The sequence below is a fragment of the Drosophila rhopaloa genome, unplaced genomic scaffold (assembly GCF_018152115.1).
Source record: "Drosophila rhopaloa isolate 14029-0021.01 unplaced genomic scaffold, ASM1815211v1 contig_163, whole genome shotgun sequence".
Classification (NCBI taxonomy): Eukaryota; Metazoa; Arthropoda; class Insecta; order Diptera; family Drosophilidae; genus Drosophila; species Drosophila rhopaloa.
The window spans coordinates 4,324,972-4,351,112 of record NW_025335043.1 but is presented as its reverse complement, the minus strand read 5'-3'; the positions used below and the strand labels follow the sequence as shown (position 1 = coordinate 4,351,112).

The 26,141-nt window shown below is 36.9% G+C and overlaps 4 protein-coding genes and 1 long non-coding RNA gene across 6 annotated transcripts; 4 read left to right on the top strand and 1 right to left on the bottom strand.

Annotated features, from left to right (window-relative positions):
* Positions 1 to 1,418: 1,418 nt before the first annotated feature.
* Positions 1,419 to 3,496, top strand: LOC108039415. The gene is made up of 2 exons (XM_017116429.2): positions 1,419 to 1,487; positions 2,553 to 3,496. Exons 1-2 carry the CDS (start codon positions 1,434 to 1,436, stop codon positions 3,270 to 3,272), a joined length of 774 nt encoding a protein of 257 aa, XP_016971918.2. The 5' UTR covers positions 1,419 to 1,433; the 3' UTR covers positions 3,273 to 3,496.
* Positions 3,497 to 7,755: 4,259 nt separating this feature from the next.
* LOC108047575 lies at positions 7,756 to 9,312 on the top strand. Its single transcript, XM_017127818.2, has 2 exons — positions 7,756 to 7,834; positions 8,368 to 9,312. The coding sequence occupies exons 1-2, from the start codon at positions 7,772 to 7,774 to the stop codon at positions 9,118 to 9,120; spliced, it is 816 nt and encodes a 271-aa protein (XP_016983307.2). The 5' UTR covers positions 7,756 to 7,771; the 3' UTR covers positions 9,121 to 9,312.
* A 3,768-nt stretch (positions 9,313 to 13,080) lies between these two features.
* On the top strand, positions 13,081 to 14,745 carry LOC108042366. Its single transcript, XR_006417490.1, has 2 exons — positions 13,081 to 13,167; positions 13,795 to 14,745. It is a non-coding gene; the product is annotated as an uncharacterized LOC108042366 (long non-coding RNA).
* A 1,060-nt stretch (positions 14,746 to 15,805) lies between these two features.
* On the bottom strand, positions 15,806 to 17,449 carry LOC108042357 (lysosomal aspartic protease-like). 2 transcript variants are annotated; one of them, XM_044458024.1, is made up of 2 exons: positions 16,439 to 17,449; positions 15,806 to 16,363 (listed from the first exon to the last, which is right to left on the bottom strand). In XM_044458024.1, exons 1-2 carry the CDS (start codon positions 17,289 to 17,291, stop codon positions 16,107 to 16,109), a joined length of 1,110 nt encoding a protein of 369 aa, XP_044313959.1. In that variant the 5' UTR covers positions 17,292 to 17,449; the 3' UTR covers positions 15,806 to 16,106. The 2 variants fall into 2 exon arrangements, with proteins under 2 accessions (XP_044313959.1, XP_016976077.1); XM_017120588.2 differs by having other exon boundaries at positions 15,806 to 17,380.
* Positions 17,450 to 18,998: 1,549 nt separating this feature from the next.
* Positions 18,999 to 21,872, top strand: LOC108042348. Its single transcript, XM_017120575.2, has 2 exons — positions 18,999 to 19,338; positions 20,052 to 21,872. The coding sequence occupies exons 1-2, from the start codon at positions 19,194 to 19,196 to the stop codon at positions 21,215 to 21,217; spliced, it is 1,311 nt and encodes a 436-aa protein (XP_016976064.2). The 5' UTR covers positions 18,999 to 19,193; the 3' UTR covers positions 21,218 to 21,872.
* Positions 21,873 to 26,141: the final 4,269 nt, after the last annotated feature.

Sequence of the window (26,141 nt, the reverse complement as noted above, 5' to 3'; positions counted from 1 at the left end):
AATAAATATATAATTATACAACATCTACAATAATATTATCACCGGATAATTCTTGCTAAGAGTTTAAATCAAAATCAACAAACGGGCAATAGTGATTTTGAGAGAGATTCGAGCCCCTGAAGTGATCGCCACTCCAGATGTGGGTCAAACTGCAAATCGATGGGGTTACATTTGAGCGAGGTGAGTGGAAGCAAAGAGCTAGGTAATAACAATCATTATTTCGAAAAGATTTGAGAGTTGATTTCACTTTCACTAAGCTGGAGAACTTAGGATGGTTCGGAGTTCTATACATTTTATGTAAAGTTTGAGGAAATTAGATAATTTGGCAAAATAAGTACAATCTGTCACAATAGGTACTTACAAAATAAGCGCAATCTTTCGTCAATCGAAGCCTCCTACATTTCCAATGTCGTTTCTCTCCAACTTTTTTGTAAATGATGAGTAAGTTTTGAATTTTGAAAACCCCATTCAAAAACAATGCAAATCGTATCTGCTTGACTTTTTTAGTTCAATTTATGTATTTAAAGATCATAGCTCTACGACAACAAAATACACAGAGCTCTTACACACATACACACTAAACTCCAAACAAAAATGATAAAAAGATGAAGTGTAAAGAATTTAATTTCAGTGATTTACACTGGAAAAACCGTTTATCTACATTTTTTTCATTGTTTGTGGAGATTCTAATTTTTTTAAATTATAAGGAAAAGGCATTGGTGTTATTTATAACATGCTTCAGGCTGAGTCAATTGTTGGTTGTAATTTGGATACTCAATGTAAAGCAAACATTTATAAAGAAACATTCATATATTATGGTTTTATTTTTATTTTTTTCGTTTTCTCGTTCAGCAAATTGATAAAGGAAATAATCAGCTGTCCTAAACGTTGTATTTACACTGACGAAAAAATATTATTTATTGACGGGAAAACCATACGACTATTAAATTTAGCGGATGTTGTTTTAGGTTAATTGAGCATTGAGTGATAAGAAGAAAACTGATCTCAGTGCATGTTGTTTTTGAGTATTTAACAACAAAAAGCCGATTTTAGCGCATGTTCATTATCACCAATTTTAGCGGATGTTTTTAAGCAATAAACAAAAATGTGAAAAAATACTTGCAAGAACCGTTCGAGTAATATTTTTCAAACGAGAAATCGTGGAAATGCCCATTTACAAATTCCATCACAACAGCTTCAAAATCCAAATCCGGCTAGCAACAAAGCTTCCAATACAATGCATACACGTAGAAATTATCAATCATTATTATCAATGTTATAAGATCATCCAAAATTTCCCATTTGCGGCCTCAATTGTACACCTTGATAACATTATCGCTGCCATGCTGCATATTTTGACGATGAATTTCATATAAAAAGACTTGCTTTGAGCAAGCATAAATTAGTTTTTATTCTTCGCCGCCACAGCTAAGATGAAAGGAAATACTTTAATAGTTTTGTGCTCAATCCTTGTGTTGATAAATGTAGTAAGTTGAATTTTTTTATACAGCAAAAAGTTGTTTGTTGAATGTTAAGGTTATTTTTCTTTTTCTAATATTCTAATATTTATATGAAAACAAAGTGGACAAATTGCTAAAGTTTTAACAAAATAGTTAATTAAAATTGAACTGTGCCAATAATTTTGTTCAGGGAAATTTGGTCCATTGTTTTAAATAAATTATTTACAAAAGATACATTTATGAAGTCACTTGTATATAACAGAATAATTAATGATAATATCTAAAAATATTTTGTTTTGTTTAAATATCAGCATATTAGAAAATGAACAAGAAAGGAAAGCTAACTTCGGGCGGAGCCAAAGTTGATATACCCTTGCAGAATACTCTGTAAATTATATTCTCCAAAATTATTCATATCTGTCATGATCTGTCTGTCCGTCTGTCTGTTTCTACGCAAACTAGTCTCTCAGTTTTAAAGCTATCGAGTTGAAACTTTGCACGCAGTATATATGTCGGAACGGCCGGGATCGGCCGACTATATCCTATAGCTGCCATATAACTGATTGATCGGAAATGCCATAACTTTGGTGTTTGTAAAGTTAGGAAGTTGGAATTTTCTATCGGTTTTATATTTGGTCAATCAATCCGACCTACAAATTTCATATAACTGATTAATCTGAAATGCCATAACTTTGGTGTTTGTTAAGTTAGGAAGTTGGGATTTTCTATGGGTTTTATTTTTGGCCAATCAATCCGACCTACCAAAGTTCATAAGGATCGGCCGACTATATCTTGTAGCTGCCATATAACTGAACGATTGGAAATGCTATAACTTTGGTGTTTTTAAAGTTAGGAAGTTGGGATTTTTTATGAGTATTAAGAATGCATCATATGAATAATTTTGGAGAATATAATTTACAGAGTATTCTGCAAGGGTATATCAACTTCGGCTCCGCCCAAAGTTTGCTTTCCTTTCTTGTTTCTAGTTTTTTTGTGATGTACAGTTTATAAGCTGTTCAAGTGCAAAACTCTCTAGTTTTCATATTTTTTTTATATTTTATTTTACTAATTTTTCATTTTTTTTTTGTATAGACATATGCGATCGCCGACAATGTGAATGTTTACTTTCCGGCAATGCGCGATTACCCATCACAGGGAACATTGAAGTGTAGACCTGGGTATCATATTGTGGTTAGAAAGGGTATTTTGTTTTATGATAATGGCAAGAAGATCGAAAAAGCATCGTATCCGCCAAAGATGGCGTGTGATTTGGAACAAACATGCAACTTTAATCTTGTACGAGAACAATATAATTATTTGAATCCAGTCCCGGCAGGAAACTTACAACTTACTATTCAATACGATTGTAAACAAGATGACTTTCAAGGAGATCCAAGAAGGATAACAAACTATGGAAGAACCGGAGAGTGTCCGCACGACTCTTTTGTTCAGAAACACGTTGCTTATTTTAACGATAATAATCTCGTCTCTAACTCGCAAACGGCAAAAACGGAAAGAGAATTGATTGCCATGAGCGTCTGTGCTCAAGTCAGACGTTTTAGGGAACGCAATCCAAGAGCACCAATCGATCCATATCTTGGCACAGTGTTTTTGATACATGAAAAAAATCCACTCAACAGGAATTTCGAGCTGAGTCCACGTGAAAACAACAAATGTCAACTAACGGGAAATGCTCTTGCCCGTTCATATAGATATGATTGCGCGAGAGACGCCTATAAATGGACATGTACTTTGAATGGCAAGGGAAAGGATGTGGCAAAACATGACAAAGATAATAGCCATTTCGGCTAGTAACCAAGGCTCCAACCAAAACCGTAACCGTAACTGAAACCGGAATTTCCAGATGCCTTGATTGGAAAGTGAACACACAACACAGTGCACTACAGTTTCAAGGAATTTTTTTTTTTAAAACACATTCGCAATTCAATAGTACACATATACAAAGAAAATAAAAATTAAATTGACTTTTTTTCCGCTTAATATATCAATAAATGTTTTGCAATCACTTTTTTGCATATTTTACACCTAAATCTTTATTTTCTTTCCTTGCTTATTTGACATGTTTTAAGATGCTAAGACATTTCTGCTTTGTCGACCCGATCCCTACAATATCTGCATGTTTTTATGTAGGAAGGTACTTTGGTGGCCAGGGTTTGCAGCCCATACGGTCAATATGGATATCCTCTAGCTAGATCAGCCAATCCCTTATCGACCCTATTTAATTTACCTCACATTAGCTGGCTAAAATACGGTTTTAAAAATATTAATTCTGTACCGGTCCGGGAATTCCCATGGGAGGAGGTGGTATGGGTGGGACTAGCGTTATTGTGGAACCTTTAGTAATCCTCCCGATGGGTTTTGTAGCGAGATCCGGGAATGGAGTTAATCCCAATCAATATAAAGGGGCAAATGGGGCTTATACCATTTATAACAACTATAACCCATACAATACGTATACGTAACTAAGATTATAACAACAACAATAATTACAATAATACTGGCAACAATAACAACTACAACGATTACAACTCAAAAGGTTAAACCATTTTTATATTCCGAAATTAAAATAAACTGGCCAGTAAAACTATTGTTTTAAGTATTTTAATATAATTAGCTTAATGAAACGTGAAGTGCTGGCTAAGGGGTATTTTTCAATTGTTTTGCGATAATTTGTTTGTTCGGGACAGCTAATGCAACAAAATATCTATTCTGTGATTATTAACAATTGTTGATTATGATCTTAGCCTCAAAACAAATTACTTTGTATTTATAGCTCGCAAAGAAAGAAAAAAAAACAAAGAACAACCTTGACATGAAATTATGTACTAATTTCTCCACAAAGAATTCGGAAGCACTTGTACACAAATAACAGAATAATATATTTATACAGCAGCCACAGTAATATTTTTTATTCGGACGTTGATGCACTCGAAAAAACGAGATCGCGAGAAGTTAAAAAGGACAAGGATTAGAAATACGTACGAGACTAATACTAATACTAATTTTGTGCTAAGTAAGATAAAATTAATGCTTTTAGGCTTGGCAAAGAGTCGGTAGTAGAAATAATATGGTATAGTCTATTATAGTCGTTACACAGTACTCTAAACGGTTCATGCATATCAAAGTTAGATCTACAAATATTTAAAAAAAGAGGAACATAGTTCACGGAGAAGCTTATGCGACCCAGTAACTCGGGACTCTCCACATCGCCGTGAATAAGTTTATAGATAAAAATTGTGCCAATCATCGTTCTACGGTTTAGTAAGGATGGTAGATTAATTAGGAGGATGATGAAATAAGGCTTGCATTCCAGTTAAGGCCCCGTAGAGCAAATAATAAAACGTTCTTTTGCACAGACTCTATCCGGTCTATATGTACACCATACTGAGGACTCCAAGCTGCTGAACAGTACACCAGGATTGGACGGACTAGTGAAATGAACAGAGTCTTTGTAACATAAGGATCATCGAATTTCTTTGACCACCTTTTAATAAATCCAAGTACTCCCCTGGCTTTATTAACCATAGAAGTAATATGCTCACAAAACTTAAGTTTTGGGTCAAGAAGGACGCCAAGGTCATCAACATGCGTAATTCTAGACAACGCGCAACAACCCAGCGTATACGTTGCATATTGTGGGTTCACCCGAAAAAATGTCATTACTTTGCACTTAGCGCTATTTAAATCCAAAAGATTTTCACAACACCATGTTTGAAAAGCATTTAGGTCAGATTGTAAGACTGAATTGCTAGCAATTCGTTATATTGCAGGCATAACTTAACGTCATCTGCGTACATAAGGACACGCGACTTTGTCAAGACTAGAGGGAGATTGTTTATAAATAAAGTAAAACAAGAAAGGAAAGCTAACTTCGGACGAAGCCGAAGTTTATATACTCTTGCAGAATATTATGTACACAATGTTCTCCAAATTAGTCAGATTGATTGGCCAAATATAAAACCCATAGAAAATCCCAGCTTCCTAACTTTACAAACATCAAAGTTATGGCATTTCCGATCAATCAGTTATATGGCAGCTATAGGATATAGTCGGCCGATCCCGCCCGTTCCGACTTATATACTGCGTGCAAAGGAAAGAAGGGTGTGTGCAAAGTTTCAATTCGATAGCTTTAAAACTGAGAGACTAGTTTGCGTAGAAACAGACAGACGGACGGACAGACGGACATGGCTATATCAACTCAGGAGGTGATCCTGATCAAGAATATATATACTTTATAGGGTCGGAGATGTCTCCTTCACTGCGTTGCACACTTTTGACCAAAATTATAATACCCTCTGCAAGGGTGTAAAAATGAAAATTCGGAGCGCAAAACAAAAACACGACCGTTCACTGTGAAGACGCAATTACGAATTATCACCGTATTATTCTTGCTAAGAGTTTAAATCAAAAATCAACAAACAGGCGATAGTGATTCTGAGGGAGATTCGGGCACGTGACGGTTATCGCTTCCAGATGTGGGTCAAACTGCCAATCGATGGGGTTACATTTGAGCGAGGTGAGTGGAAGCAAAGAGCTAGGTAATAACAATCATTATTTCGAAGAGATTTGAGAGTTGATTTCACTTTCACTAAGCTGGAGAACTTAGGAGCGTTCGGAGTTCTATACATTTTATGTAAAGTTTGAGGAAAATAGATAATTTGGCAGAAGAAGTACAATTTGTCACAATAGGTACTTACAAAATAAGCGCAATCTTTCGTCAATCGAAGCCCCCTACATTCCAAATGTGGTTTCTCTCAAATTTTGTCTTACTAAAAACATATTTTTTTGGAAACCCCATTCAAAAACGAAGCAAATCGCATCGGCTTGATTTTATATACAGCTCGAAAATGCGGTGCTCAATTTATTTATCATAGCTCTACGACAACAAAAAACACAGAGCTCTTACACACACACACACTGAACTCCAAATAAACATAATCACAAGAATTTTATTTCAGTGATTTACACTGCAAAAACCGTTTTTATACCCTTGCAGAGGGTATTATAATTTTGGTCAAAAGTGTGCAACGCAGTGAAGGAGACATCTCCGACCCTATAAAGTATATATATTCTTGATCAGCATCACCTCCTGAGTTGATATAGCCATGTCCGTCTGTCCGTCTGTCCGTCTGTCTGTCCGTCTGTCCGTCTGTCTGTCCGTCTGTCCGTCTGTCTGTCCGTCTGTCTGTTTCTACGTAAACTAGTCTCTCAGTTTTAAAGCTATCGAATTGAAACTTTGCACACACCCTTCTTTCCTTTGCACGCAGTATATAAGTCGGAACGGCCGGGATCGGCCGACTATATCCTATAGCTGCCATATAACTGATTGATCGGAAATGCCATAACTTTGGTGTTTGTAAAGTTAGGAAGTTGGGATTTTATATGGGTGTTATATTTGGCCAATCAATTCGACCTACCAAATTTCATAAGGATCGGCCGACTATATCCTATAGCTGCCCTATAACTGATTGATCGGAAATGCCATAACTTTGGTGTTTGTAAAGTTAGGAAGCTGGGATTTTCTATGAGTTTTATTTTTGGCCAATCAATCCGACCTATTAAATTTCATAAGGATCGGCCGACTATATCCTATAGCTGCCATATAACTGAACGATTGGAAATGCCATAACTTTGGTGTTTTTAAAGTTAGGAAGTTGGGATTTTTTATGAGTATTAAGAATGCATCTTGTGAATAATTTTGGAGAATATAATGTACATAATATTCTGCAAGGGTATATCAACTTCGGCTCCGCCCGAAGTTAGCTTTCCTTTCTTGTTTTAAATATTTTTTTGGATCGCTTGTGGTGATTCTATTTTTTTGTAAAATAGAGGGAAACGATGTTTTTCGAAGTAACATTGAGTCTCATTTGATAAGATGTCAGATTAAAAAGTCGTAAGACTTTGCCAGTAAATTAATTAAACTGAGTCATCAGTGTATTCAAATACAACTTTTCAGGCAACTTGATAAGGCACACAATTAGTTGTCTTTTAAAACATCAAAGTCAAATTCCATCACTATAGGTCAAAAATCCAAATCCGGCTAGTAACATAGCTTCGAATACAGATGTAGTACTGCGTCCAGCTCAAATTCTTAGAAATTATTATCAAGAGATTCCAACTAATGAGATCACACAAATCAAATGTTAATTAGATCATCCAAAATTTCCAATTTTGTACAGCTTGATAACATTATCGCTGCCATGCTTCATATTTCGACGATGAATTTCATATAAAAAGCCTTGTTAAGAGCAAACATAAATTAGTTATTATTCTTCGTCGCTACAGCTAAGATGAAGGGAATTACTTTAATAGTTTTGTGCTCAATCCTTGTGTTGTCATCATTGATAAATGTAGTAAGTTGAAATTACGTCCCTATTTTTTTATACCGCAAAAAGTTTTTTGTTGAACTTTAAGGTTATTTTTCTTTTTCTAATATGCTGATATTCAAATGAAACTAATTATTTTTAGATAGAATTATACGTTTTCTCTTAAATGCAAGTGACTGCCTTAATTTATCTTTTATAAATAATTTATTAAAAATGAAAAACTAAAAAGCTATAAAAATCAATATACCATATATAATATGCCTCTATATAATGGGATAAAAACCGAAGTGTGCAATAATTTTTGACAGGGAAACTCGGTGCACTCCACAATATTTCTATCAAAAATATTTTGTTTCTTTTAAATATCAGCATATAAGAACAAGAAAAATAAAGTTAAAGTTCAACATGTTTGCTGTGCGAATAATTAAGTTTATCATTGTAAAATTTATCTAGTATTTTTGTGATGTACAGTTTATAAGCTGTTCAAGTGCAAAGCTCTCTAGTTTTCATATGTTTTTATATTTTATTGTAAAAATTTTTGTATCTTTTTTCCTGTATAGACATTCGGATATAGCATGAAAGTGAGTCTTAACTTTCCGGAAAGGGCAGGATTCCCATCAAAAACAACATTACGGTGTGATAGCGGGAATTATATCGTGGTTAGAAAGGGTATTTTATTTTATAATAACGGCAAGAAGAACGAAAAAGCGTGGTATCCGCCAAAGATGGCGTGTGATTTTGAAGAAACATGCACGTTTGAGCTTGTAGAAGAACAATATAAATATTTGGAATTAAAGGAGGGAGAAAACTTAGAACTTCAAATTCAATACGATTGTAAACCCAAAAACTTTAAAGGAAATCCAAGAAGGATATCACAGTATGGACAAATCGGAAAGTGTCCGCACGACTCTTTTGTTCAGAAACACGTTGGTTATATTTGGAATGATGATATTGTCTCTAATTCGGAAACGGCAAAAAAGGAAAGGGAAGTGATTGCCATGAGCGTCTGTGCTCAAGTCAGACGTTTTAGGGAAGCTAATCCAAATACCCCAATCGATCCAAATGAATCCACAGTGTTTTTGATACATGATAAACACCAACTCACCAAAAATTTCGAGCCAAGTGGAAATAATGACTGTAAACTAACGGGAAATGCTCTTGCCCGTTCATTTAAGTATCAGTGTTCAAGAGGCGCCAATAAATGGACATGTGATTTCAAAGGCAAGGGAATGGATGTGGCTAGACATATCAAAAATAATGGCCATTTATTAAGCCAAAACCGTAACCGTAACCAAAACCGGAATTTCTCCTAGATGCTTTGATTGGAAAGTGAACACATTACGAAACACAACACAGTGAACTACAGTTTCAAGAAATTGTCTTATTAAAATATATTCGCAATTCAATATTACACATATACAAAGAAAATAAAAATTCTTAAATTGACATTTTTTCCGCTTAATATACCAATAAATGTTTAACATTCACTTATTTTGCATATTTTACACCTAAATCTTTCTTTTCTTTCCTCGTTTATTTGACATGTTTTAAGATGCTAAGACATTTTGTAGCGCTTGCTCGGAAAAAAGATACTTTTCTAGCGCCATCTGTTGGATGTTGGAGAGAAGGTATTGCGTTGCCACTAGAGTTGATAAGACTAGTAGATATCGGTAGGATAGCCGCGAGAGAGCAACAGTGGCAAGTGTCAACTGTCTCCGCTTTCACCCTGAATTCGACCTGGGGTTACCGCCACTTTTCCGGCGGCGTGTTCGTTCTTTTCCGTTTGGCAGCAGCAGAGTGAAGTCGAGAATTCGCAGTGACTAAATTAAAATTCGAAAGTACACGTGAGTGATCTCACTTTAGTGCCGAAGGGAAGGAATAAAACAATTTGGCTTTGAGCCGAATAAAAAGGGTGAGAAGAAAAACAAGTGAGTTTATAGGCAGATGTATGATTATTTTTGGGGGTTTTATAGGCCACCGTTGGATGATGTTCGAAGGCCGCAAAGTAAAATAAAGGCGAGTTCGATCGAGACGAACGGGCGCCCGCGCAGTCCACATAACGAGCGAGCAACCTCCACGCCAGATATTAAACTCGGAACAACAGCGCACAAGGAAGGGCGCTACTAAGTGTTTATTTATATTTCCATCTTTAATCATCCTCGTTATCCGGTGTGTCAGCACCAAATTTCATGAGCCAGAAAAGTGAGATAGTTAATCGAGGCGAACCAAACTCAGGTTCGATCGAACCGAAATTATCAGTTTCTCTTTGCTCGGGGTGCGCATGCGACGTCGCGGCTACGATCTGCGCTTTTAAAAGTAATTCTCGGGGAGTTAGAAAGACCATATTTAGGCCAAGAAAATCACCGCCGTTTCGGTCAAATCCCGGTCTGAAGGTTTATCGGAGTACTCGTCACGGAGAAGCGGGTAGTTTAGGTTTAAAATTCGGTTTAAGTTATGTAATAAGTGTTCGTTCGTCAAAAGGAGAGAAAAATTTTTGATTTTATTTTGTTCGGTGAACGTGTGGTTTGGGGATTAATTCCTGTTCATATCCCAAGGTAGTGCTAAAGCCATCAGAAGGTGTTCACGGGCTGTACATTCAGCGTTTTTAATTTCTGATTTAAAAAAAAAAACAATATATGTCTCTGTGAGTGTATTTCCTTTATTCAACCTTATTTAGCCATCGTCAACGAGGAAAGCGCTTTCGTCGGTGGAGTGTGTGGTGAGTTTTTAAAAAGAAAATCTGTATACAGAATCTCATAAGAAAAGTCAAAAGAAAAAACTTAAAATCTATAATGCTAAGAAAAAAATTGCTACACTCAAAACAAAAAGTAAAGTAAATAAGATTGAATTCAGATTGAACTAAAAGTTGGTTATGAATATCGTGATGCATCCTTCCGTTCCAATGGTGAAAATAAAGTTAAAGTCAAAATTGATTTAGAAACAAATTAAATAAAATATGAAGATTTTTTTCTCGAATGATATAATCCCCATGCTTCAGTTAACCATGTTGGCATCAACCAACAAGTTTTTTTTAAATTGCCTTACACACCCATTATTTGTCCTATATCAACATATATATATATATATATATTTATTGTTTATATTTATTTATTTATTTTATGCATGTCTTTTTACGGTTTAATTTAAGAAATGGTTTATATATCTAGCTGTTAATAAAATTTTATAATGTTTTGCTAAGTTGAAAAGTGGCCGCAGCTAGCGTTGTCTTGTAATGTAGAGTAGCACTTGTTGAAGGGGTCGCTCAGGCTGTTAAGCGCTGAGGATATGAGCGACCATTGGTAGGGTGGGCAAGACCAGGACCTCCACAACATCCAGGGAGGCGAAAAGGAGAAGTCAGCCGAAATGGAAAAGTAGGGAATATAAAGTGATGATTTAATGTGTGTGTTTCTCTAACCCGGTTTCCGTTTGGTGATGCACACGAGTATCTAGTTATTATTAGGGAAGGCATTCCGAGGTATCAGCAAGACCATCACACCCATAGCCGAAGAGCCAGAGCCGGATATATTTTTTCGCGTGCGCTGGTATCCCGAGACAACATCTAGCCTGATTTGTATTAATAAGTGTAGCGGTTCGTTACAATTTCTGCTTTGTCGACCTGATCCCTACAATATCTGCATGTTTTTATGTGGCCAGGGTTTGCAGCCCATTCCCATGGGAGGTGGTATGGGTGGGACTAGCGTTATTGTGAAACCTTTAGTAATCCTCCCGATGGGTTTTGTAGCTGGATCCAGGAATGGATTTAATCCCAATCAATATTAAGGAGCAAATGGGGCTGATACCACTTATAACAACTATTACCCATACAATACGTACACCACTGCGCGACCCAACTACGATTATAACAACTACAATAATTACAATAATAATACGGGCAACAAAAACAACTACAACGATTACAAGTCAAATGGGAAAAGCATTTTTATATTCCGAAATTGAAATAAAATGGCCACTAAAACTATCGTTTTAATTAGTTTAATAAAATTAGCTTAATGAAACGTGAAGTGATAGCAAAGGGGTATTTTTTCATTTGTTTTTGTGATGTATTTTTTGTTCGGAATAGCTAATGCAACAAAAGATCAATTCTGTGATAATTGACAATTGTAGATTATGATCTTAGCCTCAAAACAAATTACTTTGTATTTACACCTCGCAAAGAAAGGTGACAAACAAAGAACTTAAAGCAACCTTGACCTGAAATCATCTACTGAGTTCTCTACAAAGAATTCGGAAGCACTTATGCACTAATAAAATAAATATATAATTATACAACAGCTACAATAATATTATCACCGGATAATTCTTGCTAAGAGTTTAAATCAAAAATCAACAAACGGGCGATAGTGATTCTGAGGGAGATTCGGGCACGTGACGGTTATCGTTTCCAGATGTGGGTCAAACTGCAAATCGATGGTGTTACATTTGAGCGAGGTGAGTGGAAGCAATGAGATAGGTAATTACAATCATTATTTCGAAGAGATTTGAGAGTTGATTTCACTTTCACTAAGCTGGAGAACTTAGGATGGTTCGGAGTTCTATACATTTTATGTAAAGTTTGAGGAAATTAGATAATTTGGCAAAATAAGTACAATCTGTCACAATAGGTACTTACGAAATAAGCACAATCTTTCGTCAATCGAAGCCCCCTACATTCCAAATGTGGTTTCTCTCCAATTTTGTCTTACTAAAAACAAATATTTTTGGAAACCCCATTCAAAAACAAAGAAAATCGCATCTGCTTGATTTTATATTATATACAGCTCGAAAATGCGGTGTTCAATTTATTTAACATAGCTCTACGAATTTTTTGTAAAATAGAGGGAAAAGACATTTTTCGAAGTAACATTGAGTCTTATTTGATAAGATGTCAGATTAAAAAATCGTAAGACTTTGCCAGTAAATAAATTAAACTGAGTCATCAGTGTATTAAAATACAACTTTTCAGGCAACTTGATAAGGCACACAATTAGTTGTCTTTTAAAACATCAAAGTCAAATTCCATCACCACAGGTCAAAAATCCAAGTCCGGCTAGTAACATAGCTTCGAATACAGATGTAGTACTGCGTCCAGCTCAAATTCTTAGAAATTATTATCATGAGATTCCAACTAATGAGATCACACAAATCAAATGTTAATTAGATCATCCAAAATTTCCAATTTTGTACAGCTTGATAACATTATCGCTGCCATGCTTCATATTTCGACGATGAATTTCATATAAAAAGCCTTGTTGAGAGCAAACATAAATTAGTTATTATTCTTCGTCGCTACAGCTAAGATGAAGGGAATTACTTTAATAGTTTTGTGCACAATCCTTGTGTTGTCATCATTGATAAATGTAGTAAGTTGAAATTACGTCCCTATTTTTTTATACAGTAAAAAGTTGTTTGTTGAATATGAAGGTTATTTTTCTTTTTCTAATATGCTGATATTTAAATGAAACTAATTATTTTTAGATAGAATTATACATTTTCTCTTAAATTCAAGTGACTGCATTAATTTATCTTTTATAAATAATGTATTAAAGATAAAAAACTAAAATGCTATAAAAATCAGTGTACCATATTTAATATAGAGGCAAATGGGATAAATAAAAAAAAGTGGCCAAATCGATAAAGTTTTAACAAAATAGTTAATTAAAACAAGGAAATTCGGTACACTGTTTGGTTTTATATTTTTAATAAATTATTTATAAAAGATAAATTAATAAAGTCACATGACCTTAAAAAAAATTAATAATTCTGTCAAAAAATATTTTCTTTCATTTAAATATCAGCATTTAAGACCAAGAAAAATAAAGTTAAAGTTCAACATACTTGCTGTGCGAATAATTAAGTTTATCATTGTAAATTTTATTTAGTAACTTTGTGATGTACAGTTTATAAGCTGTTCAAGTGCAAAGCTCCCTTTTTCATATTTTTTTCTCATATTTTATTGTTATAATTTTTCATATTTTTTTTACTTATAGACATATGCGATCAACTTAGTAAATCTTAACTTCCCGTCAAAAAAAAATTACCCATCAGAGACAACATTACAGTGTCGAGATGGGTATCATATCGTGGTTAGAAAGGGTATTTTATATTATAATAACGGCATGACGAACGAAAAAGCGTGGTATGCGCCAAAGATGGCGTGTGATTTTGAAAAAACATGCAGATTTAAACTTGTGGAAGAACAATATAATTATTTGAATTTAAACCCGAGAGGAAACTTACAACTTACTATTCAATACGATTGTAAACAAAATAACTATCAAGGAACTCCAAGAAGGATAAAACAGTATGGACAAATCGGAGACTGTCCGCATGACTCTTTTGTTCAGAAACACGTTGCTTATTTTAACGATAATAATATCGCCTCTGATTCGCAAACGGCACAAATGGAAAGGGAAGTTATTGCCATGAGCGTCTGTGGTCAAGTCAGACGTTTTAGGGTTCGCAATCCAAATGCCCCACTCGATCCAAGTTATTACACAGTGTATTTGATACATGAAAAAAATCAACTCAACAATAATTTCGTGCCAAGTGAAGAGAAATGTCAACTAACGGGAAATGCTCTTGCCCGTTCATTTAAGTATCAGTGTAGAAGAGAAGCCAATAAATGGACATGTAATTTCGAAAGCAAGGGAGAGGATCTGGCTAGACATTACAAAAGTAATGGCCATATAGACTTGTAACCCAACTCAAACCAAAACCGTAACCGTAACCGAAATCGGAATTTCTCCTAGATGCTTTGATTGGAAAGTGAACACATTACGAAACACAACACAGTGTACTACAGTTTCAAGAAATTGTTTTATTAAAAACATATTCGCAATTTAATATTACACATATACAAAGAAAATAAAAATTCTTAAATTGACTTTTTTTCCGCTTAATATATCAATAAATGTTATTTCACTTTTTTGCATATTTTACACCTAAATCTTTATTTTCTTTCCTCGCTTATTTGACATTTTTTAATATGCTAAAACATTTCTGCTTTGTCGACCCGATCACTACAATATCTGCATGTTTTTATGTAGGAAGGTACTTTGGTGGCCAGGGTTTGCATACGGTCAATATGGATATCCTCTAGCTAGATCAGCCAATCCCTCATCGGCCAATAACTATTTAATTTACCTCACATTAGCTGGCTAAAATACGGTTTTAAAAATATTAATTCTGTACCGGTCCGGGAATTCCCATGGGAGGTGGTATGGGTGGGACTAGCGTTATTGTGGAACCTTTAGTAATCCTCCCGATGGGTTTTGTAGCGAGTTCCGGGAACAGAGTTAATCCCAATCAATATTACGGAGCAAATGGGGCCGATACCACTTATAACCACTTATAATACCAAATTTCATAAGGATCGGCCGACTATATCCTATAGATGCCATATAACTGAACGATTGGAAATGCCATAACTTTGGTGTTTTTAAAGTTACGAAGTTGGGATTTTTTATGAGTATTAAGAATGCATCACATGAATAATTCTGGAAAATATAATTTACAGAGTATTCTGCAAGGGTATACCAACTTCGGCTCCGCCCAAAATTAGCTTTTCTTTCTTGTTTTATTTTAATTTCATTTGCTTTAATTTCATTTCCTTGGCTTGAGTGGTTTTACAAAAAAGCTGTGCAATATAATTTAGAGATAATTAAAATTCAGTTAATTAAATTAGAATAATACTTACTCTCGCCTGCTATACAAGAGTGAGCCTGTTTTTCACATTTATTTCCAAAACTTCGACGCTCACCCTTGTAAATTCCACCTGTCGGTTGGTAGACGGCGGGGCAAATATCGGCACATAACCTATTTGTGTGAAAATTTAAAATAATAGAAAATAATAGAAGATTTAAATGATAGTGGGGAGAATACTCTTACTTCAATACTTTCAGAGAACCCAGTAATTAAAAGATTATACTTTGTTAAAACTAAGCAAATTGAATAAAAAAAACTTAAAAACCCAATTATCCAAAAAAAAATGAAAATATATAAGCTTGCAAGTTATAAATTTAAGATCATCGCCCAGATGATTTCTCAATTTTATTTGGATTGACAATGACACATGGCAAGAAAGGTGCCAAGGAATAGCTTAGTTAATATAGATATAATAAATTCGATGGGCTCGTCGAACCTGGACGTGAGTTCGTGAGTTCCATAAAACTGGTTTCCATCTCTCTCTGTTGCCAACTCTCGTGATTTCTCTCCGGCCACGTTTTATGTTCAAGTTTGTCATTAAATAGAACAAATGTTTTTCTAGCTATTCGACATGTAACTAAGCAAAACATGTTGTTTAGGCTGCTGGGGCGAATCCAATCCGCGTATGGCCCACATCAAAGGCGGTGTAATATCGGCCGATGAATACGTCTCCCAGAATCCAAAACTCTGCCTCTATCAAGGTAAAACCGGACAGACAAATTGTCGAACCATCGTCATTGGTGACCGTCCTTACGTAATCCCTGGGCTGCAATCCAAACCGCTGACCTCCAATGATGAACACTATTTCGGGCAGCTTATCGATCTCAGAACAGTTCAGCAGATGTTCTTTATCTGAAGTGGGTAATCCGCCAAGCAGACTGTTAATTATCAGATATTCCCTGGGAGGAGCTGCCAACAGAGCTGTACCTGTATCGGCAATGGCCTGACGATTCTTGTTAATTATGGTACCGCCCAGTTCTATGCCATCTAATTGGAACTGCCAGTAACGCGCATAGGTTAGGGGTACGTAGGTTAGGGATCCCGAGAACTTGGTTTTATCCACACCACCAAATAGTAGCTCACCACCCATTCTTTCACTGCCATTCCGCTTCAGATAGAACGAGAACATACATTCATCCACCAAATGCTGTTCACACATGTTCTCGAACAATGGCTTTATCCTCTGCTCAGCTATCGCTCGAAAGCCCAATCCAACGATCCCGGCGAAATTGGTATCCACAAAGGTGGAACCCGGCTCATGTGTGGCAATGCCAAATGTTTGATTTCGCACCACCAATTGGGCAATGGAAACCGTATCCTGGGCCAGTCTCCCCGACAAACTTCCAGTACCGTAGGCTATGGCAAATCGTCGACCATCCGGAACATAAGTGCTTGAGGCACTGGAGTTATAGCGATGATGGTGCTGACAGGCCAAATTCTTAGCAGAACACTCGGCACTTGGCACCCACAGATTGGCCGATCCAGTATCAAAGAGCATATTGAAGGGCTGACCTGGGGTTCCAATACTAATGGGTCCTGCGTACTCCAAATTTAACCGATTGTCCAGCGTCTCTGTGGCTCCACTAGTCCTTGACGTAATATCCTGTCCACCTGCCACATTGTACTTGACCAGGAGAGACGATCTACTGGCACGATATTGACGACGACTGGCCACAAAAGAGGCCTGAAACTGTATGGGTATGCGAATCAGTTTGCCCTGTAACCTTGGCCAAAACAGGCACAAGGTCCACAAGGACAACAGCCAAAAGAGGGAGTGCATCGCTGACCAACCAAAATGGAACCGATCCGAACCGTTTGTTAATTCCCTTTCAACTAATTTGCAGAGGTTCTGGCCGCGATTGTTTTATAGCACTTGCAAATTGCAATTTAAGGGCCAAATTCGTCTGGCATTCAAATGCAATTGGCTAATGTGGTGGTTGAACACACTTCAGTGTTTGTGTAAATAGTAGATAAATAGGGCGAGTACATTTAATTGAATAAACAAACCAATTGGCATTTACCAAATTTAATTGTGCGAACAGTTATTCAGATATTATGTTGACAGCCTGTTCAAAAAGAATACTAGTTCTCATAAATATAAGCTCTGGTTCTGTCAAAATGTATATCTATGTAGAGCCGTTTATAACGATCTGTAACTTTAAACCTTCAAGGGTGCAGTGCCGAAACAATTGTAATCTTAAGTACAAGCCACTTGAGCCTGACCATAATTATAGTTCTTACACTGCACAAAAGGTCGCCTTGCAGAAAGCCGTTGATAAGGCTCCCGTTCAGGCAAACAGATGTGGTCTCTGCGTAGACCATAGATAAGTATATTATAAGAATTTCATGTTAGTTACGTAAGCGAAGACTTAGAAAAATAAAGTCAGTTTAATACAGAACTCAAACGTGAAGGTTGTTTTCCTCATTACAGGAATCCCTTACACAGCCATTCATTACTTTTATTTATAATTTGCATGTATTTATGACTTGGCTTTTTATACCCTTGCAGAGGGTATTATAATGTTGGTCAAAAGTGTGCAGCGCAGTGAAGGAGACATCTCCGACCCTATAAGGTATATATATTCTTGATCAGGATCACCTCCTGAGTTGATATAGCCATGTCCGTCTGTCCGTCCGTCTGTCTGTTTCTACGCAAACTAGTCTCTCAGTTTTAAAGATATCGAATTGAAACTTTGCACACACCCTTCTTTCCTTTGCACGCAGTATATACGTCGGAACGGCCGGGATCGGCCGACTATATCCTATAGCTGCCATATAACTGATTGATCGGAAATAACATAACTTTGGTGTATGTTAAGTTAGAAACTTGGGTTTTTTTATGGGTTTTATATTTGGCCAATTAACATACCAAATTTCAGAAGGATCAGCCGACTATATTCTATAGCTGTCATATAACTGAACAATTGAAATTGCCCTAACTTTGGTGTTTTTAAAGTTAGGAAGTTGGGATTTTTACGAGTGTTAAGAATGCATCATATGAATAATTTTGGAGAATAAATTTTCCAAATTATTCTGCAAGGGTATTTCAACTTCGGCTCCGCCCGAAGTTAGCTTTCCTTTCTTGTTTTATTCCGAAATTGAAATAAACTGGCCAGCCAGTAAAACTATTGTTTTAAGTATTTTAATATAATTAGCTTAATGAAATGTGAAGTGCTGGCTAAGGGGTATTTTTCAATTGTTGCTGCGATGATTTTTTTGTTCGGAATAGCTAATGCAACAAAAGATCAATTCTGTGATTATTGAGTAAGCAAAATGTCAATGACAATTATTGATTGTGATCTTAGCCTCAAAACAAATTACTTTGTATTTACACCTCGCAAAGAAAGGTGAAAAACAAAGAACTTAAAGCAACCTAGACCTGAATTCATGAACGGATTTTTCCGCAAAGAATTCGGAAGCACTTATACACAAATAAAATAAATATATAATTATACAACAGCGACAATAATATTATCAGCGCATTATTCTCGGTAAGAGGTTAAATCAAAAGTCAACAAACAGTCTGCCGAATGGAAAGAGAAGGCAGACAGCTTGACGCTGCCAAGAGAAAGAGAGAGAAGTGTAAATCAAGAGAACGAATTGAGAATATAAAAACACCTGTTCGCCAAACAAATTATTCAGTTTTTGGTTAGATATCAACCTCGGCGGTCGAGATCCCACAATGATTAAGTTTATCGGACTGGTTTTGGCGATCGTGATTCTGAGAGAGATTCGGGCACGTGAAGCGATCGCCTCCATTCCAGATGTGGGTCAAATCATCAAAGATCTCGATGGGCTGCAAATCGATGGGGCTACATTTCAGAGAGGTAAGTGGATATGCAAGGTAATAACAATCATTATTCCAAAGAGACTCGAGAGCTGATTTCACTTTCCCTAAGCTGGATAACTTATAAACGTTGGGAGTTTTATACATTTAATGTAAAATGTAGTATCTAAAAAAAAGACCATCTGTTTTAATAAAGCAAAACTTCAAACTATTTTTAGATAGAGAAAACACTAAAACAATAACTTTGCCTGTTTATATGTGTTGAGTATAAGATTTGGTTAACATTATGGAATTTACTCTTAAGTTAAGTTAGATATATCTGCTATAAAACTCAATACAAAAGGTTTTTAAAAATATTTTTTTATGTTATAGCCCCTATTTAAAGTAACATTTTATATACATACATGTATATAAATTTTTTATTTTCATTTGATTAACACTTTTTTTCCTGCCCTTCAAACTATTTGAAGCTTTAAGGTTGTGGTTAGATTTTGTATACTCAGCATATAAACTTACAATTTAAATATTGTTTCTTATATTCTTTCTAACTATTATTTTATGAATCTATATTTTTCAAAACAATTCTAGTTGCTTTATAACAACTAATTAGAAATATTTTTTGTTGTCAAGTTAGCAATATTCAATGATAATCAAGTTCCGGAAGAAGTATGTTAGAATAAATGGTTTTATAATGACGGCAAGAACTGTGCCAATGAAACCCAGCCACACCTAATTACTGACTTCCACTTTCAGGAGCTCCCTGTCGAGTGGACATGCAAAAGGATCTTCCCCGTCCGGACCAAGTGCAGCCCCTTTACCTCCGCCCCGGCACGGACCTGTACTGGCTGCCCAATGCTGATGGACAGCTGGAGATTCCTCGCGGCGCCAGCATCGAGATGCACTGCAGCCATCCCTTTGCCCCCGCCAATGGAGAGTCCTTGGAGCCCGAACTCCGTTCGATTCGTGTGAAGTGTGTGCAGGACACAACGTTCGAGTGGACAGGGTCGAAAATCAAATTCCGCGACTTTGTTTGCAGTCGCTCCATTCCCTACACCGTGGAGCGATTGGACAGGCATTGCGTGGACGGGGACGTCACCTCGTTCTTGTATCGCGTGGGCTATGATACCGGAGATGGCAGATTTGTGGCCACCATGGAGCTGTGCCACGACCCAAGTCACCTGCGCACCCACTACGCCCGCCATCACCTCTCGCCGGCCAATGTGCACTTCCAGAGGAACGTGAAACGCCTGAAGTTCAGCGCCGCCGGCCACTTTACGGGCTTTGACATGGCCAGGATTTATTCGCACAAGAGCCAGGAGAAACTGATGGCCCCCGCCGGCCTTATAGACGTGAAGAGTGGCCTGTTCCTGGCCCGTGGACATCTGGCGGCCAAGGCGGATCTGATCTATGCCAGCCAGCAGAGGAGCAGCTTTAACTACGTGAATGTGGCACCCCAGTGGCAGAGCTTCAATGGGGGTCAGTGGGCCGTCCTGGAGGACTCCACCCGGCGCTATGTGGCCAGTTCTGGCATCTCGGCCAGTGTATATACGGGCACGTATGGGGAGATGAAGGTGGCTGGCAGCAAAAGCCTTTACCTAACCACCGATGCCAATGACAATGGGCTGGTGACCGTTCCCCAGCTCTTCTATCGCGTCCTCGTCGACGATGGGAACCCAACGCGCGGAATCGCTTTGCTGGGCGTCAACAATCCACATGCCACATTGGCCCAGATCCATGAGTCCTATATCATTTGCGATCCCGTCGAGGAGCTGGTGCAATGGCTGAGCTGGCTGCACAAAAGCAACGCAAAGGGTAACCTGAAGAAGGGCTATCTGTATGCCTGTTCCGTGGCGGATTTGGCCCGGGTTGTCGGACAGCTGCCACGCCCCCTTCTCCAGGTGGACGAGCTGCTCACTTAGATGCGGGCGATGGGACTACATTTACTTTTACCTGAGTGCAATATAGACTGAGTGGATTGTGTGTCGCAACAGCAGTGTTTAATTGGAAAAGGCTTTTACATTGATTAGAAAGTGTTTCGATTTTTAAATTTCCTCAAAAGTTTATTTACAATTATTTCCAAATATGTACTTATCACTTGATGCTTTTAAAATTTAAAGTTTATCGCCATTTGAGCTAAAATGCGGAAATTGTATTGCCAGCTGCTAAAAATTTTTATTTTATTTTCGTGGAGGTATTATTGCAGTCACATGTGCCAAAAATGTTTTGTAAGAAAAGCTTTCTTTATTATTGTTTACATAAAGATTTTAAAGGGAATTTAAGAAAAAAATGTAGAAACTTAAACCTGCTTAAAGAAATAAGTTTAATTGTTAGATATATTAATTTGTATTAATAAACATTTCTGATAAACCATAAATGAGACAAAACAAAAAAGAATGTTTGGATTTCACAGGAATACATTTTCTGAATAAGTATTTATCGCAAAACATTAAATTTTTGGTTTAAATCATTTTATATTAGTTTCATTAACTCATTGAACTTTTGAATATATATCTAAGAAAGACTCTAATTTATATCATCTGTTTTAAATAAATCCGTAAAGAAACCGCCTAAGGATTTCATAAGTCTAACAAGTTAATTTCCTTGAAGGAGTCGTCCTCGCCCGTTCCTTTGCGATCCTTCTGTGCCAGTTTCGTGTGTGTTCAGATTATTAACGCTCGTGTGAGCTTCACGCCATCAAAATCAAATGGGACATCGTGTGTGGTCATGTCGGGGGCGGGGCCACACCCACTTGGGGGGGCTCGAATCGGAAATGCTATACCCTCGTTATGCGTTTGCCTTGTTGGCGGTAGCGCAAAATCGGTGGAAGAAACGAGGATATCAAATACGGCTCGGCTGCATTACCTTCATGCCGCTCACAAAACACAATTTGTTCCACAACATTGATTTAATCCTTTTTCTTCTGGGCCACGCACACACACACAACGCACAATATACGACACAAAAAGGCTGTCGTGAAGAATTTTCTTAAATTTTTCGCTGGGTTTTCCATGGCATTTCCCGACGTGGAGCTGTGTCCTTGGCATTATCATGAATATTTTTCCCTTTCCATTTTGCCCATTCCATTTTTCCCTTTCGATACATTTCCATTTGCTGATTTGAAGCGCACTTTCCACTTTGCTCCCCTGCTTCTGTTCCCTTCCGCTTTTCCGTTTTTCCTGATTTTCCGTTTTCCGCTCGCTTAGGTCAGAGTCGGTATTTGGAAAGGACCAAGCTGAAATTATGTTTTTATGTAGGTTGTGCGGTAAGCAATATTTGCTCAAGTATCCCTTACAGACTGTTGGACAGTAATCATCAAATGGGGTACACAATGTTGGGTAATTTCTGGCTTGGGACTTAAGAAAAAAGGGCGAGCCAAATTAAAGAAATACCATATGTGTTCAAGCATATTAACCCAAATTGATTTAATTAGGCTTTAATTTGATTCCTATAAATAAAGAAAGATTATAAGATTTTAAAAACTTTACAAAGTAATTTTAATTTATCAAAATTTATACATATTTTGTAGTAATATATTTTAAAAACAAATAAATTTTACAATTAATTGAATCAACACTGAAAAACCACTCAAGCTGAAAAACAAATAAAACCCGATTTCTATGCAAATAAATTACACCTCAAAGGAAGCAATGAAAACTTAAAACTTTACTCAGACTCCATGGAAATTGAAAGCTTTTCCTGCTGGCTGCAAAACATTTGTAACAATTGTACATCGCTTAAGGATATGGAATGGAGTGCAGTACGATGTCCGAAGTCCAGGCGACTTTTCTTTAGTGGCAATAACATTTCCCTTAAAATTGGGACAAAAAAAGAATTCAACAAATTGCTTTGTTGTTGTTTGTCTTGTTTCTTTCGCTGACTTGATGAAAGTTTATCTTTTCCATGGAGATTGTGAGCTGGCGGCCAAAAGGAGCAACAAGGATACAACCGACCAACGGAAAAAAGTCGAATAATTGAACGCACTTCACGCAGATGTTGTCGGGATTCTTTTTTATGTCACTGCCCGTGGTGGCTGCCAGAAGGATATGTTGTGTCCTGTGGCCTCCAGCGGAAATTATAATTTATATTTGGGTTCTCACTCGGCCTCTGTGTATATATATTTTAATATTGCCACCTCTTTGTACGAGGCCAGCTTCTGCCGCCACTTCTTTTATTTTGATTAAAATGCATATTAAATATTTGGCAAGCAAACAACAAATAAAAACAACAGAAATGTATCAAATAAAATGATACAGAAAAAAAGCAGTAATGCACATAAAAAATATAAAATAAATAATTTCCTGCTACTGCCCGAATTTATTTCCCGCTGTGGGTCTTGCTTCCTTCCGTCCTGGCGATAAACTACATACATACATTTATATTGAGCTACGACCTGACCCGAACTTGCTGCAAATCCTTCGCTGCGCATGCAAGGGCATAAAAAAATAAACAAACATTGAAAATGTTCCCCTGTTTTTGGGTTTATTTACATGTGCGTGAAGGCAGATGGGATTGGGGACACAGGACCTACAGGACCTACAGGAAGCTGTAAACGTTTTGATTTATATTGGATATTGAGGTTCCTTTGACCGCCCTTATTTGGGCCTTTGTTTCTTTAATCGATATGTGACGAAGGGGCGGCAAAGTTTATGTTAGATTAATGCAAAAATAAATAAATGGCAATGATTTAAGTCGATGTATTGTATATATTATACGAAACTTTATTTCCCAGTAGTCCTTGCGTTTCAATTGGATTTTTATATCCTTAATTTGAGCAACAATTTTGCTCATTTTGACCAGCTTTCCTTTGGCCTTTGCATAAAAAGCGAAACAACAAGCAGAAGTGAATAAAATACGTGCACACAATTCAAATGGAATAAGAGGAAAATATGAAAATTGGAGAATGCAGGAATGCAGAGCGAAAAGCGAAAAGCGGGAAGACGAGATGAAGATGGAGAGGAAATTCCGTTTCATTTTGCTGGAAATTACAGTGGGAAATGTACCAAGCAAGACAAGACGACGTTGACATCCAATATCCTTATTGTTGGCCAGCGGAATTTATGGCTAACAAAGTCGTTAAGTAGGCTAAAGTGTGTGGCTTGCAGTGCAGGACTGCAACTGAAAGTGAGTGGAAAATGGCCAAGTCAGGGTCGCACCAAGTCATCGCAACTCGAAGCTAATGAGGTCATCAACGTCCCCTCCGGCCACAAAATCCTGTCCGCATCCGCATCTACATCACCGTCGTGGTTGCGAAATTGAATTTTGAGTACTGCCAAACTGCGGCCAGGTAGACTCCTGATTGAGGTGTTTGATTAATGGGACTGGGCCCTGTCCCGTCCACAAGCCAAATCCGAAACTTGTTCGTTAGTCGCCCACTCCAGACTGGTTAACCTGGATCTGATTTCCATTCCGATTACCGAAGGAGAAACGCATTTACGGTTGCAACCAATTGCAGCAGTCGCTTTAGTTTACTCTCATTCAATCCAATTTTCCATATTTTTCCTCTAAGCTATCTTGGCGAAAATGTATTAAGACTAAAAGATTGTCACAATGAAAACAGTAGAACTTTTTAACTTAATTTTACCTTGCTTTGGATAGGAAATTGCACAAACTTTTTATACCCTTGCAGAGGGTATTATAATTTTGGTCAAAAGTGTGCAACGCAGTGAAGGAGACATCTCCGACCCTATAAAGTATATATATTCTTGATCAGGATCACCTCCTGAGTTGATATAGCCATGTCCGTCTGTCCGTCTGTCCGTCTGTCCGTCTGTCCGTCTGTCTGTTTCTACGCAAACTAGTCTCTCAGTTTTAAAGCTATCGAGTTGAAACTTTGCACACAGCCTTCTTTCCTTTGCACGCAGTATATAAGTCGGAACGGCCGGGATCGGCCGACTATATCCTATAGCTGCCATATAACTGATTGATCGGAAATGCCATAACTTTCGTGTTTATAAAGTTAGGAAGTTGGGATTTTCTATGGGCTTTATATTTGGCCAATCAATCCAACCTACCAAATTTCATAAGGATCGGCCGACTATATCCTATAGCTGCCATATAACTGATTGATCGGAAATGCCATAACTTTGGTGTTTGTAAGGTTAGAAAGTTGGGATTTTCTATGGGTTTTATATTTGGCCAATCAATCCAACCTACCAAATTTCATAAGGATCGGCCGACTATATCCTATAGCTGCCATATAACTGATTGATCGGAAATGCCATAACTTTGGTGTTTGTAAGGTTAGAAAGTTGGGATTTTCTATGGGTTTTATATTTGGCCAATCAATCCGACCTACCAAATTTCATAAGGATCGGCCGACTATATCCTATAGCTGCCATATAACTGAACGATTCGAAATGCCATAACTTTGGTGTTTTTAAAGTTAGGAAGTTTGGATTTTTTATGAGTATTAAGAATGCATCATAGGAATAATTTTGGAAAATATAATTATAGAGTATTCTGCAAGGGTATATCAACTTCGGCTCCGCCCGAAGTTAGCTTTCCTTTCTTGTTTATTTTGATTCTGTGTATTTACAGTTGCAGCAAATTAGAGCAGTATCTTTAGTTTTCTATTTAAATCTAAAGAGAACTTCTTATCTTAACTAAATTCTCAAAAACTACGCTTTTAACTAGCCATGAATTGGGAAACTTTTAAGTTTTTCAATTCCATTCTGAGCAATAAAATCTGTATATGTTCTTTGCTTATCTTGGTAATAATAAAATAGAACCTTCCCATCATTAGACTCACGTTGGTCGACAAATTTTAGCTGCCTTTACCTAAAATTCTATTATTCTCTTGTTTATGGTTTGACTTTAAAGGCTGGGCCACTCGACCGAAAGACG